The 10409-nt window shown below is 46.8% G+C and overlaps 3 protein-coding genes across 3 annotated transcripts; 1 reads left to right on the top strand and 2 right to left on the bottom strand.

The window, feature by feature from the left end:
* Window positions 1-485: 485 nt before the first annotated feature.
* H6S33_003685 (uncharacterized protein) lies at window positions 486-1671 on the top strand (the record flags this gene model as incomplete). The annotated part of the gene is made up of 4 exons (XM_044835054.1): window positions 486-572; window positions 622-1343; window positions 1397-1502; window positions 1558-1671. The coding sequence occupies 4 exons, from the start codon at window positions 486-488 to the stop codon at window positions 1669-1671; spliced, it is 1029 nt and encodes a 342-aa protein (XP_044692046.1).
* Window positions 1672-2782: 1111 nt separating this feature from the next.
* On the bottom strand, window positions 2783-4718 carry H6S33_003684 (uncharacterized protein; the record flags this gene model as incomplete). The annotated part of the gene is made up of 9 exons (XM_044835053.1): window positions 2783-2816; window positions 2881-2939; window positions 3329-3604; window positions 3668-3779; window positions 3845-3965; window positions 4039-4062; window positions 4119-4123; window positions 4200-4358; window positions 4417-4718. 9 exons carry the CDS (start codon window positions 4716-4718, stop codon window positions 2783-2785), a joined length of 1092 nt encoding a protein of 363 aa, XP_044692045.1.
* Window positions 4719-6762: 2044 nt separating this feature from the next.
* Window positions 6763-10052, bottom strand: H6S33_003683 (uncharacterized protein; the record flags this gene model as incomplete). Its single annotated transcript, XM_044835052.1, has 5 exons — window positions 6763-9104; window positions 9212-9349; window positions 9400-9613; window positions 9664-9967; window positions 10024-10052. 5 exons carry the CDS (start codon window positions 10050-10052, stop codon window positions 6763-6765), a joined length of 3027 nt encoding a protein of 1008 aa, XP_044692044.1.
* Window positions 10053-10409: the final 357 nt, after the last annotated feature.

Here is a 10409-nt window from a genome sequence, read left to right as displayed (position 1 = left end):
TCGGCTTGTTGCGGCTCATTCACCCCTAACCTCTAGCGCTGATTCGATAGACCCCACCACCAGCGCCAAGGCGTTTCAACAATCTAGCCAACCAAACGGGAATCACACGACGCACGCGATTCCCCTAAGTTCAACTGTACGCGACAAAGAAGGTGTCCGACGTCAACCTCCGGACAGAACTTCCTCCAAGTGTTAGACCAGATTTCTCGAACGCGATAAGACATCAGCCCCTCGCTTCGATGAGCGTTAGTTACGTAAATCCGGAGAGCGGGGGAATGATTGTGGAAAATGAGTGAGACGGAGGGAAAAGGATTTAAGGATGCTGTTCGCCCCGAGATTGGAAAAGAAAGTTCATCCATCAGTTATCTCGGAAATTTTTTTAGCATATCCTCGTGATACTATCTCTGTGATTACCTTTATCTCAACTTCTGCGAGACTTCTCTTAAAGCCACCATCACCGCCGCCTTTCCCTCTATTATTCAACAATGACCACTCCATCCACAATCGAGCCCAAGTTCTTACCCTCAAAGGACCAACTTGGTGTTGTAGGTGTTGGTTTCAGTGGAGGCCAGGTATGTACACTATGCGATTCTGGGCCGCACCCCCGCTAATATCACATAGACCAAACCAGGCGTCGATGCAGCCCCCGCAGCACTGATTGAAGCAGGTCTTCTAGATTCCCTTTCTAATGAGCTCGCATACACCATCCATCATGACGGAAAGGTTCACAACTACACTGAATACATCCCACCTTCAGATCCGCCGCTTCAAACAGCTGGCGCACGTGCACCAATGTTAAAGGCTCTCACTGTATCAAACGTCACCAAGGCCATTGCAGACCAAGTATATGAACATGCTTCACAAGGGCGCCTAGTCCTCACACTCGGTGGTGACCACTCTATTGCAATCGGTACCATCTCCGGCACAGCGAAGGCTATTCGAGAGCGTCATGGCCGTGAGATTGCTGTGATATGGATCGATGCACACGCTGATATCAATACACCGGAATCATCAGGATCCGGTAACATTCACGGTATGCCGGTATCCTACCTGACCGGTCTTTCAAAAGCACCCAAAGAGAACCCAGAGGTGTTTGGGTGGATGAAGGATGAGAACAGGATCAATGTGTCAAAGCTTGTGTATATCGGCTTGCGTGACGTCGATATTCCAGAGAAGAAAATCCTCAGGGAGAACGGAATAAAGGCGTTCAGCATGCACGATGTTGATAAGTATGGTATTGGTAGAGTGATGGAAATGGCGTTGGAGCACCTCAACTGTGGACCAGGACAGGAGGGCATGCCGATTCATTTGAGCTTTGACGTGGATGCGTTAGATCCGCAAGTGTAAGTCTTTCAACCTATTTAATAATGGGCACTCTTACTAATAGATTGGATAGTGCACCAAGTACAGGCACTCCTGTTCGTGGCGGGTTGACACTGAGGGAAGGAGATTTCATATGCGAATGCATTCATGAAACCGGGTGCCTAGTAGCCATGGATCTTGTGGGTTTCCCTATGCCTTTGGAGAGAAAGGTTGCTAATTATTTCGCTTCCGTAGGTCGAGGTCAACACCATAGTCGAGGGAGTGGAGCACGACAGTTTTGGGTCGAGGGAAACAATCATGGCGGGATGCAGCCTGGTTCGGTGTGCGCTGGGTGAGAGTTTGCTGTAGATCAAGCTAGTCTTGTTACTTGCTTTATGATTTTGGTTGTCTGTGCAGACTGTATTTTATCTCTGTACAATCAGTAGAAATATAGACCAGTTCTGGAGCTCTAGAATAGACACTAAAGACATTGATATATAACTAGAGTAGCCATTGGGAAATATCGGACCTCAACTTCCTGCAGTAACGGGCCTGGGAAATCTCTAGGTATTCCCGTTATTCACTCTGTAACACTCTAGAGACTGGTTACATGTTGACGTAGATCATTTCCTTTCTGTGTTAATGGCGGGCCGGGCCGGTTTGGCTAGATGCCATAGTATTTCTGCGAAGTTTTGTCTTATACCGGGAGGATGCGGGGCGGGATCGCATGCGAGGTAACCAATTCTTCCGTGAGATGCATTCTGTGGACATTATCCGCTGGAGTGTTCATAGTACAGTAATCTTTTGAAGAGTGTCCCCATAGCTATATAGAATATCGCCCACGGCACAAACCATTGAGTTTGGGATAGAAGCCCGCCGCCGCAACTTGTCGACAATCCATTCGACGACTCGAACAAGCCTCTGCTCCGCTAAAGTAACCCACGTCTTTCCCGCGCTCACGGTATCGGTACCGACGCGAGATTTCAACCACATGCTTGCTTGCATATGTCACCCTCCAGTACACAGCCCCCCTCCCCCTGCGGGAACTCGGCAGCCTGACATTCTCGATTCGTCCGGGGCAGGACCGGAAATGAAGCCTCGATCGTCATTCCAATACTTCAGATTCGCATGGCCGGGAGTGTTTTAGGAGGTTGGGTCGAAAGCGAAAGCTTAAGGGGTGTGCAGAACTACTTAAACACAATGCATGCAAGTAATTGAAGGCATAATTTTCTAGGTTTAGAGGTACATACGTTGTGATCCTGGACCGTCTACTTGAGACCCCTAATCCTGCGGGTACGGGTCTTCGGTATTGCCGTTCAGGAAGGATTATTGTCGACTCCTAATCCAAAAATACAGTGCACTCAGCATGCAGCAAGGGGGAACGGACTATCAGCTGTACCGAGCGTCGTGGTACGGATGTCAAGTGGTCACAAGCTCGAACTAGGCTTGTCTTATTTGGTGAGAAATGAAATCCTCGGGCCTAGGAGGGTTCCCCAGTATTCAAATCGGAGAGACTGGGCTGGACCATCAGTTATTGCGGTTACGTGCACATGATTTTCTTCAGAAAGAGGAACATACCCATATTTCCGAGCTGCCCGAAGTAGCCCATGTTGACGGTCAATTAATTGTTCATCAAGCTAAACAATAGAGGTAAATATAAAGTCTAGGTGGCCTCGGGCTCTGTTCAATCTGCAGTGGACAATAGTATCCGAACAACAGTAAAAAGACATACCGGAATCATTGAAAAGAAGAGTTTGAGGGATTTATATTTACTCAACGAGATAGGGTGATGTGAGGTATTATTTTGCTAACGAGCAAAACCTTATTTTAGCCAAGCCTGGGAAGATAATAGCGGGCACGTGTTAGCACAAGATTTTTAGTTTCTCTCCATACTGGACTCGATTGACATTAGTTTCTGGGCATGTGGAGCCCGCCGAGTGATAGGCCGTGAACACCATATTCACATTCCACATAATTACATTATCATTACATTAACGAAAGTTCTATCATAACTCTCTAGCTATACCTGCTGCTTTCTCTCCAACTCCTGACTCCCCCTGCTACTCCCAATACCCTCCTCCTCGTCCTCCTCTAGGCCAAGGCCCAGCCCCCTAAACTCAATTTCATCAATCTCACTTGTCTGTCTTCTCGCCGATCGGTTCGCCGAGAACCAATATGGACTCGCATGGGACACCGAGTCTGCAGATCCTGTAGTGTGCTTGGCGGCTTGCGCTTTGATGAGACGGTACATTACTGGCGCGTTTGCGACACAGCAGGCTACTAGCATCTCGATGGATGCGAACTATACAGAAAATGCTTTGTTAATGAGAGTTGGAGGTACGCGCGAAAGGAATAAGGAACAGACAAGTGTGCGCCAGCGCTGGATTGCGTGGTTTTCCATCACAAATGGAAGCCGGAATATGCTGACTAGGATGACGAAGAAACCAAGCGAGAAGAGGGTGTAGAGATGTATTTTTCTGTTTTGCATTAGATTTATAGACTAGGGATTGAGATGATAACATAATGGTGGGGAGGGAAATACCGTTTTCGTGGGAGACTGGTGTGGAAGACCATGGGAAGGGGATAGAGTATGAGGACTAAGTCTGTTGTGATATTGCAGGCTCCGGTTGTGTAGAGCTGGGCTTCGGCAAATGTGCATGCTCCTATGGATTGATTCGAGTTATTAGTTGAGAGTAAGTGTAGTAATTGGATAGGGTTGAATGAGAGATAACCTACTGCCTGGATTTGGAATAACTTGCCCTAGGTGGAGTTAGTAGTGCGGTGTTTCAGAAGAGCCAATAGTTAAATGTACTTACAATAGCTGTTGTTTCAAATATCAGAACAAGAAAATTAAAAGCCAGTTTAATAACCAAGAAAGTGCGGAGTGATGAACTTACTGATCAAATGGCCGGCACTCCAATAGAGTCGACACCATCACCGCCGCAAATGTCAGGAATAAAAATACCCATATATACTTGATATACTTCCTGTACTCCTCCAATAACTCAACGATCCTTGAGTACAGCGCCAGCATACACGCTTTCATCGACCAAATACTACTTCCGTCAGCAATTGCTTGAAATCCCAATCCCCAGCCTAGGACTCCATACATACAACGCAGCATAACAGGACCTAGCCACCAACGCCATTCTACTCCCCATCTCTCTCCTTTCCACTTCTTTTTTCCCCAACCCGTTCCTCGCCCACTCCTCCACATTATTCGTATCCCACACCAACACCAGATGGACCACAACTGTCCTGACAATTAATATCCCGAGCGCCCCTAGCATCCAGTAATCATCCTGCCTCCATTTCTTCTCTCTTGCCCAGGTCGCAGACAGTCGTATTGTGATGATCAGGAAACAGATTGCGTAGAAGAGATAGCCTACTACTAGCGTGGTGAGATCGGAGAGCATTTGGCGGTGGCATGATAATTGAGGATGTGGGGAATTGTCGCGGTTTTAAACTTGCGGATGAAGCGGGACGGACAGCAGGGGAAGGACCCTGGTATGGCGTGTGCATCCACCGATGTCATACCCGAGTGGTGCCGGAGCATGCAAGTAAGGATTAGACGGTAGACTCGTTTTGGTGGGTTGGAGGCGGTAAGGCCCTCGCACTAATCGATGTAAAGCGAGTAAAGGGAGTTTCTCCCTCTGTCTCCAAAAAGTACTTTTATTTACCCCGGAACGTCTGAAAATTCGTTGCGCTGCAGCAGGGGTATTCTCTACCAAAACTTGCATATTGACGTCCAAATGCTGCCTCTGGTTGGCTTATACCCCTGCTGAGGCGCAACGAATATTTTAAACAGGCTTTTTAGCGGGCGGCCATGCACATATACGGGCCGGACCAGTCCAAGTATACGGGCGATGGGCTGGGCTTGGAGTTTTCTCTGCTGGGCCGGGCCGGTCCAGAGGGCTTTTTGGACCGGTCAAGGAGAATAATATATGGGCCAGACGTTTATGACTAGATTTCTCCACCCATTATGAGAAAAAAAAGAGGTAAACCCTTAACACAGCAGTTTTATAATGCCCTTTGACCTCCTCCGACCTCAATAAATACCTCTGGGGGGCCCATATATTTATGTTTCTGTGACCGGTCCTCATGCTATATGGGCCAGTCGGTCCGGACCCACACTTTGGTGCGCTGGGCCGGTCCAGCCCATTAAAAAGCCTGAAATTTCTCAAATACTACCATAATCCTGCATGCCTACACATATATGGAGTGACACATTACTGATGACATGTATCCTCTGGGCATGGATCACAATGATTACCCTGGGCCCTTTATTTTTACTCCAGAGCGTTCGGGTCAAACTGTCTTAAGCTTAATTAGAAATACGAAGAAAAGAGAGCAGCTACGTATACGTCGTGCACAGGCATTCAATATATTTAATGACTTTATAAATCTAGCTAGATCTCCATACAGGAAGGCGATATCCAAGATCTTGGGTGCTGATTTGTAGCATCATGTGGTAAATTCACGCCAGAGACAGTGGGAAAATCTCTCATGCATTAGCAGGAAATGATTGACTGAGGTAAGGCAGCGAACTGCGAACTTTATAGCACTATTAAGTATTGCAAGGACCGACAAAGGCAGCAAGCTGCTTACCCGGACGTTTTCTCACAGATTTTACTAATGTCTCATACATCGGCCAGGGGATAGAGTAATCAAGGTAAGATAGAGTTCATGTCGTATCACTCGGCCTTGGCATCTTGGCAGAACAAATAATAATTCTATCCTCAAAGGAATTCCCGCGATAGAGCTATTTTCATGTTAGATGGAGTTCCGACATTATAGGGTAGTGATATGGGCCGTGGGCTAAACCAGTGACGTATCCGCCGGTAGATACGCATAACTCGACCGGCCTCTATGTTGACGCTTAGAATTTATGGTTGGTAGAGACTGAATGATCGTATGAAGCTGTACTGCCCATGCAATGTATATACTTCAGTTCATGAACAGATATCCCAGACCAAGTCCGTATCGTTCCGAGAATCTGGGCCGGTGCATGTAAACGAACCCAAGAAAAGATTATACGCCGAAAGAAATTAAATACAAACAATGTGGAGACATATGTTAGAACAGCTGGTGCTGGCGTGCTTCTCAGAGTTGTGGTGTACATATAGTTTAGGAATATATAGGTAGACATTGGTACTTGATATAGAAAGTCACGACAGATGCTACCAAGAAACGAGAACAAGAAACCAGTACAAGAAACCAGAACAAGAAACCAGAACAAGAAGCCAGAACAAGGAGCCAGAACAAGAAGCCAGAACAAGAAGCTAGAACAAGAATGATGACTATGAAATGCATACATGTAATTTCTCCGAAACGAGTGTCGTATGGTTTGCGGGGGCCCGGGTACGTACGCACCCATGCAGAGATTAACTTCCGGCGTGCATATGGGCAGGGAAAGCTTCGGTTGAGTAGGAGGCGGTTGGTGAGTATCGCTTCAAATTGTTACTCTGTGCTACTAGCCAAACGCTTCCGAGTTTCTTCAATCAAGTGGATCGTGTCCAGCGTGTCAGGGTGCTCTTCCCCGAGGGCTTTCTTCCTCCCGGCCAGCGCCCGCTCATACCACTCTCGGGCCTCATCATACCGGCCCTGGTTACAATAGACACCCGCAATGTTATAGATCGTTCTCAGCGTCTCAGGGTGCTCTTCCCCGAGGACCTTCTTTCTCCCGGCTAGCGCCCGCTCACACCACTCCAGGGCCTCATCATACCGCCCCTTGGTTGAATAGACAGACGCATTATTATGGATCGTTCCCAGCGTCTCAGGGTGCTCTTCCCCGAGGGCTTTCTTCTGCCCGGCCAGCGCCCGCTCATACCACTCCAGGGCCTCATCATACCGGCCCTGCTCATAATAGACATTTGCCATGTTACCAACTGTCCTCAGCGTGTCCTGGTGCTCTTCCCCGAGGGCTTTCTTCTGCCCGGCCAGCGCCCGCTCATACCACTCCAGGGCCTCATCATACCGCCCCTTGGTTGAATAGACATTTGCCATGTTACCAACTGTCCTCAGCGTGTCCTGGTGCTCTTCCCCGAGGGCTTTCTTCTGCCCGGCCAGCGCCCGCTCATACCACTCCAGTGCCTCCGTGTAATGACCTTGTTCCTTATATAAATTTGCAACGCGATTAATTTCCTTCAACGCTTCGATTCCAGTATCATTGCTCCATTGAGTGTCGTGGCACTGCTTCTTGCTAATATCAAGAATAAAACCGCCCATCATATTGACATCAACCTGTGGATTTGAGGTTTTACATATTTCTGCCCAGTCTCTAAGTTTGGATTGCATTACAAGAAGATGGCCGTCGGTGATATTGTAGTGGTCACACCGTTCAATCCACCGCCAGGCTTGCTTTGAATCGAAGAATCGTGCTATCTCGTCTAACAAATCATCATCGTTGGGCTTGCTATGCGTGACATGATATATCCAATTGCTACTTGAATATTCTAAGAATGGGTAGATGGTGAAATCAAAGGATGGGCTATAGCTGCTTTTCTCGAAGCAGGTAAACTGGTTGTATAGGAGGCAGGTTTTGGCTAGGTCTTTGTGGATTTGCATTCGATCGATATTTTGTGGGGGGCTCGCAGAGTTGTGTGGACTCAATGTATTGATGTCTCCGCTCAAGAAGTATTGTCTTAAAGATGTATGTACAAGTTGCACGCTAGTATCTCCGAGAATAACGATCAATGAACCGCAAGCCTTTAGGAGACGCTCCTCCGATTTCTCTTTGAACTCCGGGTTATAATCTTCATGAGACTTGAGGCCCGCCGCCACAGCTAGGGCCAGGATAAGTTCATCTAATAAGAATGGTCGGGGTGCTATGGTAATCCAATGTAGCACTGTTTGACATCGATCAAATGATTTCGCTCTGGAGGGGGCGGGAGACATCCGACGCTTGAGCATGAGCTCGTAAACGTCTGATAGTCTATCCGGCATTTTGTCTAGAAGGTTGTCAACGTCCCAGGGCTCAGCTTCGGAAAGTTCATCCAGCATCAATTTTGCCCAAAGAATCATCCCTCCGGCTCCTTGCGAAATTCTCGAGTGGACCTTTACCCGGCGGCTATCATCTTGAAGGGTTTTTGATTCGTCAATTCGTTTCGATATAAAAGCATCAATATCTCTCTTTACGTTATCCTCTTCAATCAAAAACCAAGACCAATGTTCTTTTATCGCGGTTTCTGTTATATGTGATTCGTTCAAACGTGAAGTTGCGAATATTTTCAGGACTGTAGGCTCTGATCTTGAGCGTTCTGTGAGTTGTGTAAGGAATCTCGCCATCTGCTCGTCTTTGTTGTTGCACTCGTCAAGCGCATCGATAACACAATAGACAGGCGGAAGGATATTAAGGATTTCCTTTAATAAAGCCCAGAGTTCAACGATAGAATCTGCAGATGGTGTGCCACTTCTCTCGAAGACTTTATGAACGATAGGAATAAGTTGAGGTTTGTGCACTGGGTGGTTAAGAAGTTGAAAAACAAAGGTTCGCAATACTGATAATGGATTATCTCTGTCGGCATCGTTTTCCTTGCAAAAAAAGTAGATTATTGATTCTTCTGGGAGGGCTTGACCCTTTAAACGATCGATGACGACTGAGGATAACATGGATTTACCGGAGCCTGGAATTCCTTGTATACAGATTCGGCTAGAATATTTTGACTCAAACCACGTACAGAACTCCGGAGTTTCGAAGAACCAGTCGCACGTCTTTTGGAGGTGCTTTTCCTGGTTTTTCTCTTGCTGAAGTTGCGGATTGGTACAGAAGAGCCATTTGGTAACGGCTGAGAATTGTTCCACTGATTGAGGAAGGTCAGCTGGGTTTATCTTTGATATAGAGCACGCCGCAAGATCTTGATGCAATTGATGTTGTTCACTTATCTAGGAAAAAGAAAGCTCAACGTACTGTTGTGGTAATTCCTGGCTTCAATAATTCCACCCAAGTTTGCCATCGGATCGATTGCCTCAACATGGCGCTTCATACTGGACAGTATCTCTTCAAAATCCGAGTCGAAAGTCTTCACTGCTCTTCTAAGCAACATTTCTTAAAGTTTTAGTACAAAGCAATCCTCCTATGAGCTTTAAAAGACTTACTTATGAAACCGGCACGGAATTGTTTTGTCACCACAAGCGTTAGATCAATTACATCAACATAGAAGTGTGTCAATGCATCGTGCACCAGATCTAGCGCCTCGCGGGTGGAGGATTGAAAATGTTTCTCATAGGCGGCGAACCGGGACAGTTGCTCCAGTGTATCTTGGAGAAATCCCGATATTTTCTCGAACTCTCCTGAAGCGGACATCAAGACCTAACGTAGCATTAACGTTCATTCTTTTCATCAAAAAAACGCCAAATTACCTGAAGAATAATCTTTATCGGCGCCCAAATAGGGCCTCCAAGGCCCGAGCTTGCATTGACAACCGCTTCAATAGTAGTTTGAAACTGTGCGAATGGCTTTAAAACGGTTTGGTTGAAGTTGATCATTCTCTTTATCCCGCGTTGCGAGTCTTCGAGTTTCTTCAACAATCGGAGAACTTCAGAAGGATTGACAGTTGCTCTAAAAAGAGCTTTCTCTTCCGGACTCAAGTAATCGAATATCTTTTGTTGTGCGGGTGGAAGTTGTGAAAGCCGTTCGAGAGCCTTGTTCCATGCCGTTTGGTAACTAACACTGTTTATTAATGTGTGATAAAGAGCTCGATTGGAGTTATGCCAACATACCTAACGCCCGAAGAATTTGTGTTAGACATATTTATGGTTTTGTGTGTTTCCATGGTTGTGTACGTCTGAGAGGGAAGGCTTCGTGGGCCCTACCAACCGAAGATCAAAAGAGGGGTATCATGTGGCTGATATCTACCAGCTGTAGAAGCCTGGTTTGGTTTGATTCATCTGAGGCTTCGATTTGTAGAGGCTGATATACGTATTGACGTATCATGCATCGCGCGTAGCACAGCCAATGGGGTGCACACATGTACATAGTTGCCTGCATGCAAGGATATACATATTTCTCGGAATCACCAGTGCACCACGAATTCCACAATAATATTAGGAGAAAGTGAAGAGCCCGGTTGGAATATTGAAGGGAGTGTTTTGGGCGGGAAGATAGC

Source organism: Morchella sextelata, assembly GCF_020137385.1.
Source record: "Morchella sextelata strain SCLS chromosome Unknown scls_15, whole genome shotgun sequence".
NCBI lineage: Eukaryota > Fungi > Ascomycota > Pezizomycetes > Pezizales > Morchellaceae > Morchella > Morchella sextelata.
Note: the sequence above shows the minus strand (reverse complement) of the source record. Positions and strands in the feature narration are given on the sequence as shown.